The sequence below is a fragment of the Ornithorhynchus anatinus genome, chromosome 18 (assembly GCF_004115215.2).
Source record: "Ornithorhynchus anatinus isolate Pmale09 chromosome 18, mOrnAna1.pri.v4, whole genome shotgun sequence".
Classification (NCBI taxonomy): domain Eukaryota; kingdom Metazoa; phylum Chordata; class Mammalia; order Monotremata; family Ornithorhynchidae; genus Ornithorhynchus; species Ornithorhynchus anatinus.
The window spans coordinates 14,611,271-14,633,576 of NC_041745.1; the positions used below are offsets into that span (position 1 = coordinate 14,611,271).

Here is a 22,306-nt window from a genome sequence, read left to right on the forward strand (position 1 = left end):
GGCGATGTACTAAGAGCTGGGGTGGACACAGGAAACCGGGTTGGACACAGTCCCCCGTGGGGCTCACAAGCCTCAATCCCCATTTTAAAGATGAGGGAACTGGGACAAAGAAATGAAGCGACTTGTCCGAGGTCACGCAGCGGGCGAGCGGCGCAGCCGGGATTAGAGCCCGTGACCTTCTGCCTCCTAGGCCCGTTTCTACCCGCTCTGCCGTGCTCCTTCCCTCTACGGTGACGGACATGCGAATAAACCTTCTCCCTCTGCCCACTTAGCCACCCTCCCCCATCCCTGCAACATCCAGCCAGGTCTGGAAGGCATAACTCCTCACTCCGTCGAAAACTAAGAAGATTTTATTGACCCTCATCCCCGAGGCCCTGCCAAACTGGCACTCAGATTAGGCTTGAGCCAACGGTCTTTTTCCATCTCTTCGGATTTTAATTTAAAAAAAAAAAAAAAGACATCCACCCTTTGCTGCTCCAAGCTTGAAAGATGACGCCGCATCTCTTTTTCAAATGGCACTTGTCGAGCGCTTGCTAGGTGCCCAACGCTGTTCCGAGCCCTGGGGTGGATACAAGTCAGTTAGGTTGGACACAGTCCCCGTCCCGCAGAGGGCTCACGGTCTAAGAGGAGGGAGAAGGGGACAACTGAGGCACGGGGTAGTTAAGTGACTGGCCCAAGGTCACCCAGCACGCATCTGGCCTAGCCGGGATTAGAACCCAGGTCCCGGGCCCGTGCTCCTTCAACTAGGCCACGCTGCTTTGGGAGGAGCGGCTCACGTGGAAGTTTCCCCATTGTCAGAGGACTCAAATTTCTCCCCGTTCCCGAGGGCCCGCAACGTTCACCTAAAAACACTAACGCTGCACAACTCTCCCTTGTTATTTTCACCGTCTCGGATTATTTAGACTCCAGGTCAGCTGAATAAAGAAATTCGGAGCTGAGGCGGCGACCTGTATGCAGCTGCCTGGCAGTGATTGACGAGAAGGGTTTCCTCGAAGCCGAGGAGACGCGATATTCCGGACGCTAGAAACGGACTCTACTCTCTGGCCGTCGAGTCTAACGAATTTCGCTTGCAACCTCTCCTTCCAGATGTCCGTCGTCTGACGAATTTCACTTTCCACCTCTCCTTCGAAATGCCCATCCTCCCCTCGATACCTCCGGCGCCTCGGGTTCCCGGAAGCGTCTTCCTTTCACGGAGGAGCCGTTCGAGAGTTCGCCTTTCTGGATTGAAAACGGGAGTCGAACAAAGCCCGCTCTGAATCACCGAAGCTGCGGGAGAAATACTGTTCTACAGTAAAGGCTACGGAGCTCGAATGGTTCTGTTTAAGGGGAAGGCTATAAATCCCGCATGAGAGGACTCCTGCCAAACCAACGTCCCTCTCGGTTTCGTTTTTACTTCTCAAACGTCGTTACTGATGGGGATCAATATGGCTACTGCCTTGGATGATCGGCTCTTTTAAGCCACTACTATAAGAGCGGCGTGACGCTGGGCAAGTTACTTCTCAGTGCCTCGGTGACCTCACCCGTAAAATGGGGATGAAGACTGTGAGCCTCACGTGGGACAACCTGATTACCCTGTATCTTCCCAGCGCTTGGAAGGGTGCGCGACACATCGTAAACGCTTAACAAACACCAACGTTACTATTATTATTATTATTATTATTATCAGCTGGCCTCTCGTCCAAGTATATTTCACCCAACAACACTCTTCTCCCGGTATCTGTTACTTGCCGACCATAAGCCCGGCCCCGTGCTAGGCCCTGGGGAATACACGAGCTAACCCAGTTGGACACAGTCCCACCCGGGGCTCCCGGCCTTCGCCTCCATTTCCCCGGGGAGGGACGTGAGGCCCAGAGAAATAAAGTGCCTGGCCCGAGGTCACACGGCGGACAAGCGGCGGAGCCGGGATGAGAACCCAGGTCCTTCTGTCTCCTAGGCCCGGGCTCCGCCCGCCAGGCCGGGCTGCTTCTCGTCTTCTCCGATCCTTTACCCAAGCCGGGAAGAAAGTGTCGGGCGGCCCCGGAGTCCAACTTTCCGTGAAGAAACCGAGGCAAAGGGGGGTTGGAGTAGTTCCTTCATATTCAGAGCTCAGGAGCAGGATGCTGGAATCCTGTAGCCTTGATTAAGTCCAACTAATGGCTACAGAGGGGTCCATTTATTTAACGCAGAGCCATTAGATTTTCTCTTCTCTTTTTTTTTTTTTTTTTGGATGATGAGGTTAGAGAGGGCCAGAGGTTTATTTTTAAAATGACTTTTTTGTCCAGAAGAGGAGGAGATGGGGAGGGGGAGGGGGCTGCGGGGGGAGGGAGAAGAAAGAATATTTACAGTAGAAGTCTCTGCCTAGTAATTTTCTCTGTTCTCTCTGCTCCGGTGAAAGGAGAAGCACTTAACGCATACAGCCTCTTTCCTCTTCGCATGTAGCCCTAATTCGGTGTTTGTGACATTACAAATGGAACAGAATGTCACAATTCCGCATGATGACTGTGCTACTGGGAAGAAATGGGCTATGAGGGTGGGATTAAGTAATACATACTGTATTAAAGTTTTCTCCTGGAACAAAAGTGCCTCTCGAAGAAGGATTCCCAAGGGACGAGGAGAAGGGATTCACAGATTTAGCTGCCGCGTCCCATTTCTCAAACTCTTTCGCTACCGGAGTCCTCATTCCGGCTTAGGATCGACCCCTCTAAACAATAATTATTGTGCTAGTCATCGGGCACCTACTAGGTGCCAGGCACTAAGCGCTGGGGTGGACTACCACCAAATCGGGTCGCACGCAGTCCCTGTCCCACGCGGGGCTCACAGTCTCGATCACCGTTTTCCAGATGAGGTAACCGAGGCCCAGAGACGTGAAGTGACTTGCCCGAGGTCACGCAGCGGGCGAGTGGCGGAGCCGGGATTAGAACCCGTGACCTGCCGACTCCCAGGCCTATGCTCTATCCGCGAGGCCACGCTGCCTCCCTAAAACCGTAAGCCCGCCGCGGGCAGGAAACGTGTCTACCGACCCCGTCGGACTGCACTCTCCCCCGGCGCTTCTTACAGTGCTCTGCACACGCTAGGCGATCGATAAATACCACTGATTGATCCAAGAACTGTCGGCATATCTAGCCTTCAGAACGACCAGGGTGACGAGTGACCCGGCTTGGAGATTTTCCACCCGAACAATTCCCACAAAGCACCAGGATGCGGCTTTCCGTCCCTAAGGAAAAGCAGCAAATTTTCCTCCCTCGTTTCTGCCGGGACACGGTAGGTAGCTGGTACAGAGTAAGCGCTTCACGAATCCCATTATCACGATTCTTATTACAGAGAAATGGCCAGACGGACACTTACGGGTATTCGATCTTCGATGTTCAGTTCCCTCTCGGTTGGTGTCTGCGGAGGAGAGGGCGAGCAGATCTCCTCGGCTCCTAAACTGTCAACCGACGGCTCGGGGGCCACTGGGACGGAGGTGGCGGCGACCTCGACCGCCCCAGCGCTCGCGGGCAGAGGTGCCGGACGGTTCACGCCGTCCTCCGGGAAAACGGCGCCAAATCGGTTCACGGGGAGGAGACCAGCGGAAACATCTGGGCCACGGGACGGTTCGGAGCCGTTTCGGCGCAGGCTGCGCTCCTCTCGTCCGTCACCCCCGAGCGCTTCGACGCCTCTCTCCTCAGACGGGCCGGCATCCCGCCCCGAGGCCCGGGCTCCGCCGGTCTTTCCCGGATCTGCCCAGGGAGCGGACCCGGGAACGCCGAGCCCGGATCTTCGGCCCTCAGCCTCGTCGCTCGTGACGTCAGGGAGTCCTAACGGGCCGGCCCTGCCGTCGCCGCGGCTCGGGACGTCAGCGGCTTCGGGCCGCGGCCTCTCTTGGCCCACTCCGTCTCCCGAGCGCGGGCGGGAGGCGTCAAGCGGCATCCCTTCCCGGGCAGGCGGGCTCATCCCTGACTCTGCCCCACCGACGGGAGAGCCCCCCACCGGGGACAGGGTGCGGCCCGAGGACCCCGCGATCACCTCCCGGGCTCGCGGCCTGCCGGAGACGCCGCACGGGCCGGGTGCGGCTGGCACCTCAGGGGACCTGTCATCTCGAGGCCTGGTATCCCAGGCTCCGATCTTCTCCAGGAAACTCAGAGTCGGGAGAGGAGGGACCATCCCCCCGGGGGGAAAGTTGTCCCGGTTCGTATTCCCGTCACTCGGAGGGGGGGCCCGATTCGGGACGGGAGGCTTGCCGGGGCTCTCGGACGTTCCGTCGCTCCGACAAGAGAGCGAGGCCTGCGGGTCGGGGGTGACGGGAAGGGGCCGGAAGCCTCCTTCTCGGGTGACGGCTTTGGCTGCAGACAGCCCAGGAGTCGACTGGTGGATGGGACGAGTCAGCCGTCGGAAGAAAGATTTCTCGTCCAGGAACGGGTGACTCCAGAGAGGACTGTCTCTTTCCTTTTTCTCCCCCCCAGAACTGTCACCAGATGAGGCAGACGTTTTGGCCCCGCTGCCCTCGGGCCGGATCTCCCGCCCGCTAAAATCGACAGTCGCCGCCCGGAGGGGTGCGGGTTCGTTAGCGCCGGGCTGGTCCGGGGAAGACGGGGGGGCTTCCTTCTGCTGCTGTCGGGGGAACTTCGCCACCGGGGACTTCCCGGGGGGCCCGCCGACGGAACGAGTAGTACGGCCGGAGGGCCGCCCTCGGACATCGGCAGCATCGGCCCCGGCGGCCGGGGGAGCTTCCGGAGATTTCCCACAATTCGCCGACGGACGGGGGGGATTCTTAACGGGCTGTCCCTCTAAAAACCCGGAAGACGCGCCCTCTGGAGCCATCTCCTCTTCGGTAAATATCGGGGGGGGTTCTTCCCCGAACTCTACCGACGGTGTCTCCGCCGACTCTGAAGGACTCGCTTCCGGCCTGACTTGGCTCTCCTCGGGATTCCCGGGAGAGACTGGCTCGCACGAGGGTCTTCTGCCCGAAAAAGAGGGGGCCTCCAGAGAAGTGAGGAGCCCTACTTCCTTCTCCAACAACCCCAGGAGGAAAGGAGCGGGCCTCTCTTCCGGGAAATAGGCCTGGGCTCCCGCACCGGGATTTGGGCTCGCGCTCGCGGGGGCGGTTTGGGCCTGCCCTTCCCGGGAAGTCTGCGAACCGAGGACTCGTAAACCGTCCGCTCCGCTGGGGCCCGGGTGCCCGCCGTCAGGCTCGGGGGAGGCGGGCCCTTCGTCGTCTTCTTGGCCGGGCAGAGTAAAGGGGTGCTGGGAGAGGCTGGCATCATAACCCGTAGCGGCAAGCGTGTGCCGCGACAGACTGACACGGCTGTTCGCTAAGTCCGGAGCCGCTCCCGAAGCCGCCGAGAGCAAGGCTTCGCTGGGTCGCGAAGGCCTCGAGTGCCCTTCGGTCATTTCCGACTGATCTGGGGTCGCCCTGGAAATACATTAAGAGAAAGACGCAAAACCCTCACAACAAACACATGGTCGGCGCTTAACCAACACCTTTCGAAAAAACTAGGTTTTAAATGAGCATGCCTTGGGGGAGAATCTGAATAATTCCCTGGCTGAAGTAACAGATCCGTCCGGTGGCTTGGAAACGGTACGGCTTAAAGATCGAGCAGGAGACTATGCGCTGGCCACGTCCCTGCCGATTCTGTTACATTGTATTATATTACATATTAAAAATATCATAGTGCTTTCTATCAAGAGGAGCAGTGTGCCTTAATGGATAGAGCACGGGGCCGGGAGTCAGAAGGACCCGGGTTCTAGTCCTGGCTCCGCCACGCGTCCGCCGTGTGACCTCGGCCCAGTCGCTTCACTTCTCCGGACCTCGGTTACCTCACCTGTACCACCGGGATTAAGAGTGTGAGCCCCATGTGGGCCGGGACCGTGTCCCACCCGAGGAACTTGTATCGACCCCAGCGCTTAGAACAGTGCTTGGCACAGACTGAGCGCTTACCGAGTACAACCATAGTAATATCGCACTCTCCCAAGCGCTTGCTACAATGCCCTGCACCCAGTAAGCGCTCAATAAATACCATCGACCGGGTAGGATCTGAACACTTCCGGCCCAAGTCACCCATCTCCCCAGTGGTTTGGAAACATTTCAGCTTAAAGACGGAGCCGAACAGTGAGCACTGGGCATGCGCCTACCAACTGTGTTATACCGGACTCTCCCAAGCGCTCAGTACAGGGCTCTGCACACCGTAAGCGCTCAATCCACGCGGTCGATCGACGGGGAACAATCTGAATACTTCCTCTGGACTAAGTCACGAATCCGTCCAGGGGTTTGGAAACAGTAGGGCTTAAAGACCGAGCAGAAGAGTATGCCCTGGGAATCCGTCTACCAACTGTGTTATACTGGACTCCCCCAAGTGCTCAGGACAGTGTTTGGCACACGGTAAGCATTCGGTGAATGCGACTGATTGACCGATGGGGTAGAATCCGAATAGTTCTTCTGGCCAGAGTCACCGATCGGTCCAGGGACTTGGAAACAGGACCGCATAAAGATCACGCATAGTCCCTTCATTCGTATTTACTGAGCGCCTACTGTGAGCAGAGCAGTGCGGGAGAGGACGACAGAACAATAAACGGACACTTTCCCTGCCCACGACGAGCGGCCCGAGCCTCCGCGTCCCGACATCCCACCTCAGAGGGGCGAAATCCAGGTCGGTCCGCTGGAAGGAGGTGTCGTCGTCCCAGACCTTGGGCTCTTGGGGCGGGGAGGATGCCGCCAGGGGGAGGTGGGGAGAGATGCCGCTGTCCCCAAAAGCTGCGAGGTTTAAAGAGACAGAAACGGCGGGTGATGCGCAAAGCCGAACGTCACGGCGTGTTCATCAACCCCTTGTGGACTCAGCCCCCCGGCCGTCTGGCGTCGCGCTCTCGGGCAGAGGGGAACCAGCATCGGGCGTGGCTCGGCGGCAAGAGCCCGGGCTTGGGAGTCGGAGGGCGCCGGTTCTGATCCCGGCTCCGCCGCCGGCCTGCTGTGTGACTCTGGGCAAGCCGCTTAACTTCTCTGGGCCTCGGTGACCTCATCCGTGAAATGGGGACCAAGACCGCGAGCCCCACGTGGGACCACCTGATCACCCTATATCTACTCCAGCGCTTAGAACGCCGCCTGGCACACAGTAAGCGCTTAACGGACACCATCGATTCGGAGAAGCAGTGTGGCTCGGCGGATAGAGCACGGGCTTGGGAGCCAGAGGACATGGGTTCTAATCCCACCTCTGCCACCTGTTTGCTGAGTGACCTTGGGGGAGCCACTTAACTTCTCCGGGCCTCAGTTCTCTCATCAGCAACTCAGATGAGATAGCTCAGGCCCAAGGTCACCCAAGCAGACACGTGGCGGAGCCGGGATGAGAACCCGACGACGTCGACATTTGTTAAGCGCTTCCTACGTGCAGAGCACTGTTCTAAGCGCTGGGGTGGATACGGGGTAAGGAGGTTGTCCCCCGTGTACAGATGAGGTCACTGAGGCCCAGAGAAGTGAAAACGACAGGCCCACAGTCACACCCACGACAAGTGGCGGAGTGGGGATTCGAACCCACGCTCTCGGACTCCACTGAGCCACGCGGTCCCTCCGATTCCCAGGCCTGTGCTCTATGCACTAGGCTCAAATACTGGCTGCGTGACCTTGAGCGAGTCATTTCTCTGTGACTCAGTTTCCCTGTTCCCCCTCCTATTTAGACCGTGAGCCCCATGTGGGACAGGCACTGTATCTCACCTGATTCGCTTGTATTCATTCATTCAGCCCTATTTATTGTGCACTTACTGTGTGCAGAGCACTGTACTAAGCGCTGATCTACCTCGGCGCCTACGACAGCGTAAGCACTTAACAAATACCATTTAAAAAAAGACCGAAGACACGGTAGGCGCTGCAAACAGAGTTCGGGATCGACTGACTTGCTAAGGAATCTTCTGGGAGGCCCAGCATCACCGGAGTATGAGATCCATATTCCTGCTAATAATAACAATAACGATGGTATCTGTCAAGCGCTAACTATGTGCCAAGCACCGTTCTAAGCACCGGGGTAGATACAAGGTCATCAGGGTGTCCCACGGGGGGCTCCCAGTCTTCATTCCCCTTTTCCAGATGAGGTAACTGAGGCCCAGCAGTGAAGCGATTTGCCCGAAATCACACAGCTGACAAGTGGTGGAGCCGGAATCAGAACCCACGACCTCCGGCTCCCAAGCCCGGGCTCCTTCCACTGAGCCGCGCCGCTCCTCATCCGTTACATCCGTCAACATTCCTCTCCCTTCTGAACCTGGACAAGATATCATACGTGGGGGCACGACACGCTCCATAAAGGGATCGACCTGTTCTGGTCTCCGGCGCGCAAACCTCTGTGGTCTAGTGAATAGAGCCCGGGGCCTGGGGGGGTCCCAAAGACCTGGGTTCTAATCCCGGCTCTGCCACACGTCTCTTGTGTGACCTTGGGCAGGTCACTTCACTTCTCTGGCCCTCGGTTACCTCGTCTGTCAAATGGGGATGAAGACTGCGAGCTCCATGTGGCACAGGGACTGTGCCCCAAGTGATTAGCTCTCTATCTACCTCGGCGCTTAGGACAGCGCCTGGTACACAGTACGTGCTTGCCAAATAGCTTGAAAAAATCTGAATCACATAAAATGAAAGACTAATCGGAAGAACCCACCACAGAGGGGATTCACGTAACAGGGCATTTAAGAAGTCTTCCACAGCAGACTGAGGTAGGTATCGGTCTTCTTTCACGTCTGTCTCCTCCTCTTAAACTCTAAGCTCGCCACGGGTCGGGAACGTGATTCTGCTGGCCTCTCCCAAGCGCTTCGTACAGCTCTCTGCACTTAGTAAGCATTTAATAAATATCAAAACTACGGCAAATTCCCTCCCAGCCCCACCTAATCGGAGAAGAAAATGGATCTCGGGGGAGTGGGATATCAGGAACTTGGCGGTAATGTGATCGTGTCCCGACGTTTCAGTTTGTCATTTACCCCATCGGCTTGGCCGCTGCAACTTTCCCTCTGCCCTCCCTCCCCTCCTCATCTCCCCCTCCTCCCTCCCTCTGCTCTACCCCCTTCCCCGCCCCACAGCACCTGTGTCTATCTGTACATATTATTTATCACTCTATTTTATTAACGATGGGTCTGGACCTATGATTCTATTTCTCTATTTTGATGGTATCGATGCCTGACTTACTCGCTTTGTTTTGCTGTCTCCCCCTTCTAGACTGTGAGCCCACTGTTGGGCCGGGATTGTCTCTATCTGTTGCCCAATTGTACATTATCGTGCTAAGCGCTTGGAGAGCACAGCAATAAAGAGAGACAATCCCGGCCCACAGCGGGCTCACAGTCTGGGGGGGGGGGGGGGGGAGACGGACGTCAATACAAGTGAACAGGAATCAATACAAATTAATTATAGCTATACATTCATTCACTCGATGGTATTTACTGAGCGCTTACTGTGTGCGGAGCACCGTACTCAGCGCTCGGAACGTGCAATTCGGCAACAGATAGAGACGATCCCCGCCCGACGACGGGCGCACAAGTGCTGTGGGGCGGGGGGAGGGGGAAGAGCAAAGGGAACGGGTCAGGGCGACGCAGAAGGGAGTGGGAGGTGAGGAAAAGTGGGGCTCAGTCTGGGAAGGCCTCTTGGAGGAGGTGGGCCTCCGGGAGGGCTTGGAAGGGGGGAAGAGGGATTGGCGGATTTGAGGAGGGTCGGCGTTCCGGGCCAGCGGTAAGACACGGGCCCGGGGTCGACAGTGCGGCCTGCTGGGTAGGACACAGGTCACAGGGAGTCAGGGGTGGCTTGGAACCAGACTCCAGCCCTTGTCTGCTGTGGGACCTTGGGCAAGTCACTTCACTTCTCCGGGCCTCAGTTCCCTCCTCTGGAAAATGGGGATTAAGACTGCGAGCCTCCATGTGGACCAGGGAGAGGGTCCAATCCGACTGGCATGTATCTACCTCACGCTTAGTACGGCAGAGAAGCAGCGTGGCTTGGCAGAAAGAACCCGGGCTTGGGAGTCAGAGGAAGTGGGTTCTGATCCCGGCTCGGCCACTTGTCTGCTGTGTGACCTGGGGCAAGTCACTTCCCATCGCTGGGCCTCAGTTACCTCTTCTGTAAAATGGGGATTAAAAGTGTGAGCCCCACATGGGACAACCTGACTACCCTGTATCCACCCCGGTGCTTAGAACAGTGCTTGGCATACAGTAAGTGCTTAACAAACACCATCATCATCATTATTATCATCATTACTATTATTACAGTGCTTGGCCCCCAAGGAAGCATTTTAACAGATACCGTTAAAAAAAAACAAACTTGTTTCCATTCATTCACCTACTGTGTCTTCCTAATATTATACCTGGTTACATTTCCGTTAACTACGACCAGGAGAACTGACTGTGAGCCCGCTGTTGGGCAGGGATTGTCTCTGTCTGTTGCCGAATTGAACATTCCAGGCGCTCAGTACAGTGCTCTGCACACAGTAAGCGCTCAATAAATACGACTGAACGAATGAACGTCACCCCTGAGAAAAGGGCTCTCGAGTTCCCTGGTTTTTCTTTAAAACCAGAAAGAAAAGAACACAAAATAAGGCACCATGACTCCTTGGCTAGAGAAACAGTGTGGCCAGGGGATAGAGCGGGGACCGACCTGAGTTCTAATTCCGGCTGCGCCGCCCGTCTGCTGTGTGACCTTGGGCAAGTCACGGCCTCTCGGAGCCTCGGTCTGTAAAATGGGGATTAAGAGCCCGTCCTCCCTTCCCGTTAGACTGGGAGCCCCATGTGGGACAGGGACAGTGTCCAACCCGATCATCTTCTACCTTGTACAGCACCCAGTACAGCGCTGAGCGCACAGTTAGCACTGACGCTGTTTATCGCCATCGCTCTCGTCTGTCCGTCTCCCCCGATTAGACCGTAAGCCCGTCAAACGGCAGGGACCGTCTCTATCTGTTGCCGACTTGTTCATCCCAAGCGCTTAGTACAGTGCTCTGCACATAGTAAGCGCTCAATAAATACTATTGAATGAATGAATGAATGAATGAATTAAACACCACAGTTATATTATTATTGGCTTCACTGACTCTGTTCTCTTCTGGGTTCCCCCCTATTTCTCTGGCAATTTCTCCTCAGTCTCTTTTATTTCACCAGCACCTCTGCCTCCCACAACCTAATGATTATGGCACTCGTTTAGCGCTTACTATGTGCCGAGCGCCGTCCTAAGCACTGGAGTCGACACAGGCTAATCAGGTCGGACACAGTCCCTGTCCCCCTTGGGGCTCACGCTCTTAATCCCCATTTTACAGATGAGCTTAACTGAGGCCCAGAGAAGCAAAGCGACTCGCCCAAGGTCACACAGCAGACCCGTGTCAGAGCCGGGATCAGAACCCGGGACCTTCCGAATCCCGGGTCCCCGCTCTATCCGCTAAGCCCCACTGCTTCTCGCTAAGTCAACGATAATTACTATCATTATTATTATCGTGGACTGCCCGAAAGACAACAGAGGGATTTTAGAGCAAAGTAAACCGAAGCGGTCTTTGGGAGGCCAAATGACTCGCCTTGGATGAGCGCATTTCGGACACGTCATCGGGAGGACTGGTTTTCTGGAGAAGACACTAACGCTAGGAAAAGTCCAGGGAATACGTGGAAGAGGCAGACGGGCAGCTAGATGGACAGACACCAAAACAACGATGACGGAAGAACCGTTAGAAAGGCTGCGGAATACGGCAGAGGACAGGACGCTCTGGAGAAAGTATAGCCGTGGAGTCTCTACGAATCGGAAATGACGCGACGGCACTTAATAATAATCATCATCATGGGCTTCTCTGACTCTGTCCTCTCCCGGTTCTCCACCTTTTTCTCTGACCGCTCACTCTCGGTCTCTTTCGCGGGTTCCTCCTCTGCTTCCCTCCCCCTAACTGTGGGGGCCCCTCAAGGCTCGGTTCTGGGTCCCCTTCTATTCTCCATCTCCCCTCACTCCCTTGGAGAACTCATTCGCTCCCGTGGCTTCAACTACCATCGCTACGAGGATTCCCAAATCTCCATCTCCAACCCTGATCTCTCTCCTTCCCTGCAGTCTCGCATTTCCTCCTGCCATCAGGACATCTCTGGTCCGGTTTCCCGCCGCCGTCTCCGACTAAACACGTCCAAAACAGAACTCCCCATCCTCCCGAAGACTTTTTCATCCCTACAATAATAACAGTGATGGCGTGTGTTAAGTGCTTACTAGGTGCACCGTTCTGAGCGCTGGAGTAGATACAAGGTCATCAGGTCGCCCCACGTGGGGCTCGCAGTCGTAATCCCCAATTTACAGATGAGGTCACTGAGGGATAGAGAAGTGACTTGCCCAACGTCACACAGCTGATAAGTGGTGGAGCCCGGATTGGAACCCACGACCTTGGACTCCCGAACCCGGGCTCCGTTCACTAAGCCGTCCTGGCACCACCATCTTCCCTGCTTCACGAGCCCGTAACCTCGACATTATCCTCCGTTCTCTCTCATTCGAACCCGCATATTCGGTCTGTCACGAAATCTTGTCGTTTCTGCCTTCACAACATCTCTAAAACCTGCCCCCTTCTCTCCAGCTAATAATGACAATAAAAACCGTGGTGTTAAGCTCTATGTGCCGGCACTGACCTAAGCGCCGGGGCACGTACAAGGAAATCGGGTTGGACACATGGGACTCACAGTCTTCATCCTCCGCTTACAGATGAGGGCATCTTACCCATCTCCCCTCTAGACCGTGAGCTCGTTACGGGCAGGCATCTGTCTATCGTTACACTCGACTCTCCCATGGGGTTTAGCACAGTGCTTAGCACACGGTAAACGCTCAGTAAATATGACTGATTTGCCTGTGTCCACCCCAGTGTTCGGTACAGTATCTGGCACATAGTGAGCGCTCAGGAAACACCGTAATTGCCATTATTATCTTCTATCTACCCCAGTACTTAGTACCGTGCCTGGCACATAGTAAATAGCAAATACCGTAAAAAAGAAAAGATCGCCTTTCACTGTGACGTTGCCTTGAGGAGGCGCAGTTCACGGGGCCGCTTCGGATTCTACCTCTTGCCATCCCAACCTTCCCGAAGCTTCCGCTCAGGATGAGCCCCAATTCCAAGCCCCCCTTTCCTCTTCTCCCCTTCCCCTCTGCGTCATCCTTAATCCCTCTGCTCTTCCCCCAACTCCAGTCCCCCAGCACTTAGATGTATCTGTCATTTTCTTCACTTGTCTTGACATCTGGTTATCTGTATCGACATCCGTCTCCCCCCGCAGACTGTGACCTCGTTCTGGTCAGGACCGGCCTCTCTTTATTGCTGTATCGTACTTTCCCCAAGCGCTCAGTCGAGTGCTCTGCACCCGGTAAGCGCTTAATAAATGCGACAACCAATGAGAGGAGACTGAGGCCCAGAAAAGTGAAGCGGCTTCCCCAAGGTCACACAGGCAGTCAAGTGGCAGAGCCGGGATTAGAACCCAGGTCCTTCGGACTCCCGGGGTCTAGACACTAGACCACGCTGCTTCCGATCCAAGCCCTTATCGTACCCTGCGCTTCGACTGTTCCATCGGCCTCCTCCACCGACCTCCCGCCCTCCTTCCTCTCCCCTCTCCGGTCCACACTTCACTCTGCTGCCCGGATAATCTTTCTAAAGACCTCTCCATCGCCATCTCTCCACTCCTCAAGAGCCCACGTCTGCTCTTCCGCTCCTACCTCACCTCGCTGATCTACTGACCCGCACGCTTCACTTTTCCGTGGCCAGCCCCCGGCCTGTCTACTCGGTCCCGACCCCTTGCCCGTGTCCTTCCTCCGGCCTGGAGCTCCTTCCCCTTTCCTATTCATCATTTCCCCCGTTTTTGAAGGCCACGAAAATCCAATCTTTAAAGCCCTCCATCCCCTTGCCCCCTCCTACCTCACTGCGCTACTTTCTCACTCCAACTGAGCCCGCACAATTGGCTCTTCTAGCGCCAACCTTCCCCCCGGGCCTTCATCTCGTCCATCTCGCCCCCGACCTCTCGCCCCCGTCCCGCCTCCGGCCTGGAACGCCCTCCCTCCTCGATTCCCACAGACGATGACTCTCCCCTCCTTCAAAACCTTACCGCAGGCCCATCTCCTCCAAGAGGCCTTCCCTGACTAAGCCCTCCATTCCTCTTCTCCCGCTCCCTTCTCCCGTCGCTCTGACTTGCTCCCTTAATTCACCACCCCCACACCGCTTATTTCCACATCCGTAATTTACTGATTCATATCAATCTCTATCGCTCCCTCTAGACCGTAAGCTCGTCGCGGAATGTGTCCATTAGATCGTCGCACTGTGCTCTCTCAAGCATTCAGTACGGCGACATTCCCGCGGTAAGGGCTCGACAGATACGAGAAACTGATGGATTATGTACATGTCCGTAATTTATTTATTTATTTATATTAATGCCTATCTCCCCCTCCAGACTGTGAGATCGTTGTTAGCGGAGCACGTGTCTCCCGTCTCTGTCGTACTGTACTCTCCCGAGCGCTTGGTACGGTCCTCTGCACACAGTAAGCGCTCAGTAAATAGGATGGATTGATATCTCCTCCAGGAAGCCTTCCCTGACTAAACCCTCATTTTTCCTCCTTCTGTGCTAATCACGCGCTTGGGTCTGTACCCCTTAAGAACGCTGATTTTCACCCCACCTTCAGACCCACAGCACCATGTCCATTTATCCCTCTAGACTGTAGGCGCTGAAAGTGTCTGTTTACTGTTCTACTGTCCTCTCCCAAGCGCTTAGTACAGTAAGCGCACAGTTCTGCACACAGTAAGCGCTCCATATATACGATTGAATGAATCTCCTTTATACTCCGCCATCTCCTCTCTCTCGAATTTCTTTTAACGTCTGTCTCCCCCTCTGGTCTGTAAACTGGGACCGCGTCTATCTCCTCTACCGTCCTCTCCCGAGCGCTCAGTGCAGTGCTCTGAACACAGTCAACGCTCAGTAAATACCACTGACTGCTTGGGTCCCGATCGCTTTTTTCCCCTTCCTCATTCAATAGTATTTTTTGAGCGCTTACTATGTGCAGAGCACTGTACTAAGCGCTTGCAATGTACAAATCCTTTAGCCACGAGGGAATTCCATCAAGCAGCATGGTGTAGCGGATAGAGTCCGGGCCTGGGAGTCAGAAGGTCATGGGTTCTAATCCCGGCTCCGCCACTTATCTGCTCTGTGTGGCCTTGGGCAAGTCACTTCACTTCTCGGGGGCCTCAGTTTCCTCTTCTGAAAAATGGGGATTGAGAACTGTGAGCCCCATGCGGGACAGGAACTGTGTCCAAGCCGCTTTCCTTATATCCACCCCAGCGCTTAGAAGAGTGCCTGGCGCATAGTTAGCGCTTAACAAAAACCACAACTATCGTCACCATCATCGTCGTCAATACCATTAAAAGAGGACCTGAAGTAGCCCAAAACAAAGACAGCACTTTATCCCCAAACCCATCATTGGGCAGGGATTGTCTATCTGTTGCCGAATTGTACATTCTAAGCGCATAGTACAGTGCTCTGCACGCAGTAAGCGCTCAATAAATACTACTGAATGAATCCCCTCTGTCAAAAACCAGACACGGCCCATCCAGCTTGATCCCCCGCCAAGCCCGCTCTTCTGAACTGTGAGCTCGTTGTGGGCAGGGAATGTGTCTGCTTGTCGTTGTGCCGTCGTCTCCCAAGCGCTTAGTACAGTGTTTTGCACACAGTAAGCGCTCACTAAATACGACTGACCGAATGATGAATGAATCTAGCAGATCCTGTCAGACGAGCAAGAGAGAAGGTGGGCTGGGGTGGGGATTTTCAGGATTGGCAGGAGAGCGTGGAGAAGGGAAAGGGGAAGCCAAAAGAGAACACCTCTCAATTATGATAACAGCCTTTTTTTTAATCCAAATGGTATCTGTTAAGCACTTACTACGTGCCAAGCACTGCACTAAACACTGGGTTATCGACAAGCTCATCAGGTTGGACGCAGTCCCCGCCCCCCATGGGGCTCACGGTCTTCATTCCCATTGTACAGAAGAGGTCATGGAGGCCCAGAGAAGTGAAGCGACTTGCCCAGGGTCACACAGCCGACGAGCGGCGGAGCCGGGATTAGAACCCGGGCCCTTCTGACTCCCAGGCCCTTCTGACACTAGGCCACGTTGCTGCTCTGAAGTCTTCCCAGGGCCCCGCTGGGAGCTCTCAAAAAAAAATAATAATAATAACGGCATTTGTTCAACACTTACTATGTGCCAGGCACTGTTCTAAGCGCTGGGGTAGATACAAGGCCATCAGTTTGTCCCACGTAATAATAATTAGAGTATTTAAGCGCTTACTCTGTGCCAAGCACTGTTCTAAGCACCGGGGTAGATACAAGGTCATCAGTTTGTCCAACATAATAATAATAATGATGATGATGGTATCTGGTAAGCGCTTACTCTGTGCCAAGCACTGTTCCAAGCACTGGGGTAGATACGAGGTAATCGGTTTGTCCCACATCATAATTGTGGCCTTTGCTAAGCGCTTATTATGTGGCAAGCACCGTTCTAAGCGCTGGGGTAGATACACGGTCATCAGGTTGCCCCGCACGGGGGTCCCCATCTTAATCCCCCTTTTCGAGACGAGGTCACTGAGGCCCACAGAAGTGAAGTGGCTCGCCCAAGGTCACCGAGCAGACAAGTGACGGAGCCTGGATGAGAACTCACGTCCTCCCAAACCCGGGCTCTTTCCACTAAGCCGGGCTGCTTCCAGAGCCGCTCTTTAAGGATCCCACTATCATCCTCTCCCCCGATATTTTCTTCCCAGGAAAAGCTGTGTTGAGGTGAACCTATCGTCAATGCCAGTAAATGATAAATCTGCGCATTTTCAAGAGAGACGGGTGGAGGGGCAGAAGGTGCCGGGGGGCCGAGAAGGTACGTGAGGACAAGGAGGATCTGTGGACAGTCGGAGGCTCAGTGCCGAGGAATCCTACCGCCACCCTCGGACTTCCGGGCCTCGGGCCAGATCTCACCGGCTGGACGTTCCTGGCAGAGGGCTCGATCCTTTCCCGCCCCTCCACCCTCCCAAAATCCTCCAGCCCGCCCGGGGCACGGGGGGGGGGGGGGGGGGGGGGGGGGCGATCGGCACCGTTTCTCTGAGATGCTCCAGCTTTGCTTATTTAGTCACGCGTGCACAGATCGATCAATCGGGGGTGCGACTCGCCCAAGGTCACACACCGGACAGGTGGCGGGGCCGGGATTAGAACCCAGGCCCTCCTACTAGGCCTTGCTCCGCCCGCTGCATCGTGCCGCTTCTACGTGTGTGTACAGCGGCTTCTCTCGCTAGGCCCTGCTGCTTCTGTCTCTCAATTCCCTCTGAACTCCCACTCAAGGGGGGCTGCATCCAACCCAGGGCCCAGTACGGCCGCAGCGGAGAAGCAGGGCGGCTTATCGGACGGGGCCCGGGCCCGGCAGTCACGAGGACCTGGGTTCCACTCCCCGTTCCGCCACGGGTCCCCTGCGTGACCTTGAGCAAGTCGCTTCACTTCTCTGAGGCCTTGAGGGGGAGAGTCGTCGTCCGTGGGATTTGAGGAGGGAGGGCGTCCCAGGCCAGAGGCAGGACGCGGGCCGGGGGTCGGCGGCGGGACGGGAGAGATCGAGGCACGCCGAGAAGGTTAGCACTAGAGGAGGGAAGTGTATTTATCGAGTAGCTACCGTGTGCAGAGCACTGTACTACACGTTTGGGAGCTCACCTCCTCCGGGAGGCCCTTTTCCTCTGCTCCTCCTCCCCTCATAGCCCCTACTCCCTCCCTCTGCCCTACCCCCCTCCCCGCAGCACCTGTGTCTATTTGTACATACCTATTATTCTATTTATTTTATTAATCATGTGTATATACCTATGATCCTGCTTATCTCGATGGCACCGATGCCCACTTGTTTCGTTTTGTCGTCGGTCTCCCCGGTTTAGACCGTGAGCCCGTCGCTGGGCAGGGAATGTCTCGATCTGTTGCCGAATTGTACATTCCAAGAATTCAGTAATGATAATAATAACGTGGGTATCCGTTAAGCGCTTCCTACGTGCGGAGCACTGTTCTAAGCGCTGGGGGAGACACAGGGGAATCAGGTCGTCCCACGTCAGGCTCACGGTCTTCATCCCCGTTTTACGGATGAGGGAACTGAGGCCCAGGGAAGTGAAGTGACTTGCCCACAGTCACACAGCTGACAAGTGGCAGAGCGGGGATTCGAACCCACCACCTCTGACTCCCAAGCCCGGGCTCTTTCCACTGAGCCACGCTGCTTCTCAATAATAACGCTGGTATTTCGTTAAGCGCTTCCCACGTGCCGAGCACTGTTCTAAGCGCTGGGGGAGACACAGGGGAATCAGGTCGTCCCACGTCAGGCTCACGGTCTTCATCCCCGTTTTACAGATGAGGGAAGTGAGGCCCAGGGAAGTGAAGTGACTTGCCCACAGTCACACAGCTGACAAGTGGCAGAGCGGGGATTCGAACCCCCGACCTCTGGCTCCCAGGCCCGGGCTCTTTCCACTGAGCCACGATCAAGTACCGTGCTCTGCACATAGTAAGGGCTCAGTAAATACCGCTGAATGAATGAATACCATACAACAGAGTTGGCAGATGCGGTTCCTGTTCACAAGCAGCTTACAGTCTAGAGAGACGTCACCTCCCTTGCAATCGATCCAGTTTTCCAGTATCTGCAAGTATCCCATTATAACGTTGGTATTTGTTAAGCGCTTACTATGTGCCGAGCACTGTTCTAAGCGCTGGGGTAGACACAGGGGAATCGGGTCGTCCCACGTGGGGCTCACGGTCTTCATCCCCACTGTACAGAAGAGGTGACTGAGGCACCGAGAAGCGAAGTGACTTGCCCACAGTCACACGGCTGGCAAGTGGCCGAGCCGGGATTCGAACCCATGACCTCTGACTCCAAAGCCCGTGCTCTTTCCACTGAGCCAAGCTGCATTATCATCCTCTCCCCTGATATCTTCTTCCCAGGAAAACCTGTGTTGAGGCGAATCCACCTTCGGTGCCCGTAAATGATAAATCTGCACCTTTTCGAGGTGCATTTCAACTAAGGATCACCTCACGACTCAAAACCACACCTTTTATGAAATTAAGGCAGCACCTCCGGGACCAAAAAAATCCCCCCATCGGAGAATAAAACACCACATTAAAGCTACAAAAAACCCAAAAAAACCCAAACTGAACGCTTGTTTTAACAACAGTCTCTGACCTTCGAGAGAAAGCCCGCCTAAAAAGCAAACGCACAAAGAGGGGGGCTTTAAACCGCACCGCGGATACAGACGGATTTGAGAAAGAAAAATTCCCAGGTAGACAACGGCCTCGTTCCTCCCTCTCCTCACATCCCCGAAGCAGAAAAGAATTCTTCTTCGGCAGCCAGGGTTCAAACTCAGAAGCTGTCAGCGAAAGGGTCTCGGCAGATACCTTAAGTCAAGAGGCAACGTACAGTAACTTGAACGTGATGATGACGATATTTCAGATTTAGCAGCGCTTCTCTTCTGAAGTCCATAAACATCCAAGATCACGCTGTCCCCTCCAAACCTATCATGAGGTTCGCCGGGGCAGAACGTAAACTCCGCGGGAGGGAATGTATCTGTTCATTGTTATGCTGCACTCTCCCAAGCGTTCAGTACAGTGCTCTGCACACAGTAAGCGCTCAAAAAATATAACTGAATGAACGAATGCTCTCCCGAGTGCTCAGTACGGGGCTCAGCACGCAATCGCAACCACCCATCGACTGGGAAGGAAAACGATGCAGCCCCACTTGTTTGTCGCGTGGCCTTGGGTGAGCCACCTAACTTCTCTGTGCCTCAGTTACCTCATCTGGACAATGGGGATTAAGATCATGAGCCCCAAGTGGGACGCGGAAGGGGTACAACCTGTTTATCTCCTATCTACCGCGGCGCTTAGTACAGTGTCCGGCACCGTGTGGGGGGGGGGGGGGGGAGGGAGATGGGTGAACAGATTTGCTCAGAGCCTTACAGGTAGTCTAACAAGTCTTCCAAATCCCAGCCACGAGCATTTTCCCCCTAAGACACGTTACCTTACTGAGAGACTCGGTTGCTAAATACTGATGCGAGGAAATTTTTTTATGGGTTTTTCTAGGCAGTCACTCTGTGCGAGGCGCTGTACTGAGCGCTGGGGAAAATGCAAGCTAACGAGGTGGAGGCCCGTCCACATCCTACATCGTCTTCATGCCCGTTTTCCAGCTGAGGTAACGGAAGCTCAGCGGAGTGAAGCGACTTGCCCAAGGTCACCCAGCAGACAAGAGGCGGAGCCGGGATTAGAACCCACATCCCCTGACTCCCCAGCCCGTGCTCTTTCCACTAAGCCACGCTGCTTCCACCGAAAGTGCTTGACAGATACCACAATTGTCATATTATTGAGCGTCTACTGTGTGTTGAGCACTGTACTAAGCGCTTGGGAGGGTAACCTCTAACAGAGCTAATTGTGTAGTTGTGATTTTATGCCGGATGGAACCCCCCCCAAGAACGGCTGAGCCTGGAAATCGCAAATGTTGAGACAACTGGGCCATGCTCCTCAGCGGAGAGGGGAAAAAAAAAAAAAAAAAAGGATCTGGTCCAAAATGCCTCGACACAGCCCAGCATGGTGGAGCAGTAGGAGAGTTAAATGGATGAATTTTTGATTTGCCTCACTGTTGACAAGAATGAGTCACAAAGGTTTGCTAAACCTGCCAATAAGCAAAGGAGAGGAGGCAAAAAATATAGCTTATTTCGCGTGACAGATTTCATAAAGAAGAAATACGAAGGACAGGTGCTTGTTACAATACAGGTTATGTTCTCCACGCAGCAATTGCTGCAGGCAGAGGTAGGGTCGATCGTCAGATTATACTGCTGATAGACCAGAAAGGGCCGGGGGGAAAGAGAAATATTTTTGAAAATAAAAAACACTGTCAAAGAAGCCGCGTGGGCTAGTGGAAAGAATCCCAGCTCTGTCACCTGTCAGAAGGACCTGTGTTCTAATCCCAACTCCGCCACGTGCCTGCTGCGTGACCTCGGGTGGGTCACTTCACTTCTCTGGGCCTCAGTTACCTCATCTGTAAAATGGGGATTAAGCCTGGGAGCCCCATGTGGGATGGGGAGGACTGTGTCCAACCCGATTTTCATTCATTCGTTCATTCATTAGTATTTATTGAGCGCTTACTATGTGCAGAGCACTGCACTAAGCGCTTGGAATGGACGAATCGGCAACAGATAGAGACGGTCCCTGCCCTCTGACGGGCTTACGGTCTAATCGGGGGAGACGGGCAGACGAGAACGACGGCGATAAATGGAGTCGAGGGGAAGAACGTCTCATGAAAACAATGGCAACTAAACAGAATCACGGTGATGTACATCTCATTAAACAAAATAAATAGGGTGACGAAGATATATACGGTCGAGCGGACCAGTACAGTGCCGAGGGGGTGGGACGGGAGAAGGGGAGGAGGAGAGGGAAAGAGGGAAGAAGAGGGTTTAGCTGCGGAGAGGTGAAGGGGGGGGAGAGGGAGCAGAGGGAAAAACGGGGGGAGCTCAGTCTGGGGAGGTCTCTCGGAGGAGGTGAGCTTTAAGTAGGGATTTGAAGAGGGGAAGAGAATCAGATTGTCGGAGGCGAGGAGGGAGGGCGTTCCGGGACCGCGGGAGGACGGGGCCCGGCGGTCGACGGCGGGACGGGCGAGACCGAGGGACGGCGAGGAGGCGGGCGGCGGAGGAGCGGAGCGTGCGGGGTGGGCGGTAGAGAGAGAGGAGGGAGGAGAGGTAGGAAGGGGCGAGGCGACGGAGAGCCTCGAAGCCTAGAGTGAGGAGCTTTTGTTTGGAGCGGAGGTAGACAGGCAACCGCTGGAGGTGTTTAAGCAGGGGAGTGACACGCCCAGAGCGTTTCTGCGGGAAGATGAGCCGGGCGGCGGAGTGAAGAACAGACCGGAGCGGGGCGAGAGAGGAGGAAGGGAGGTCGGAGAGAAGGCCGACACGGTAATCTAGCCGGGATATAACGAGAGCCCGTAGCGGTAAGGTAGCCGTTTGCGTGGAGAGGAGAGGGCGGATCTTGGCGATATCGTAGAGGCGAGACCGGCAGGTCTCGCTGACGGATCGGACGCGTGGGGTGAACGAGAGAGACGAGCCGAGGATGACTCCGAGGTCGCGGGCCTCAGAGACGGGAAGGATGGTCGTACCATCCACGGCGATAGGGAAGGCTGGGGGAGGACCGGGCTTGGGAGGGAAGACGAGGAGCTTGTATCTACCCTAGCGTTTAGAAGAGTGCTTGGCATATAGTGAGCGTTTAAATACCACAATCATTATTATAATTATTATTATGTCTTCTGGTGACCTTGGGCAAGTCACTTCACTTCCTCTGTGCCTAAATCACCCCATCTGTAAAATGGGGATTAAATCCGACTCCCCGCCCCCG

General features: G+C 55.1%; 1 protein-coding gene and 1 long non-coding RNA gene across 5 annotated transcripts in view; both read right to left on the reverse strand.

The window, feature by feature from the left end:
* ALMS1 (ALMS1 centrosome and basal body associated protein) overlaps positions 1-22,306 on the reverse strand; it is a 122,772-nt gene that overhangs the window by 63,014 nt on the left and 37,452 nt on the right. For all 4 annotated transcript variants that reach the window (XM_029083292.2, XM_029083288.2, XM_029083287.2 and 1 more), the window contains exons 3-4: positions 6,586-6,709; positions 3,325-5,371 (exon numbers count right to left, since the gene is read on the reverse strand). In XM_029083292.2, the coding sequence (XP_028939125.1) occupies positions 3,325-5,371; positions 6,586-6,709 (2,171 nt within the window). The remainder of the gene's footprint in view (positions 1-3,324; positions 5,372-6,585; positions 6,710-22,306) is intronic.
* On the reverse strand, positions 178-2,463 carry LOC120638964. The gene is made up of 3 exons (XR_005661027.1): positions 2,323-2,463; positions 843-1,218; positions 178-559 (listed from the first exon to the last, which is right to left on the reverse strand). It is a non-coding gene; the product is annotated as an uncharacterized LOC120638964 (long non-coding RNA).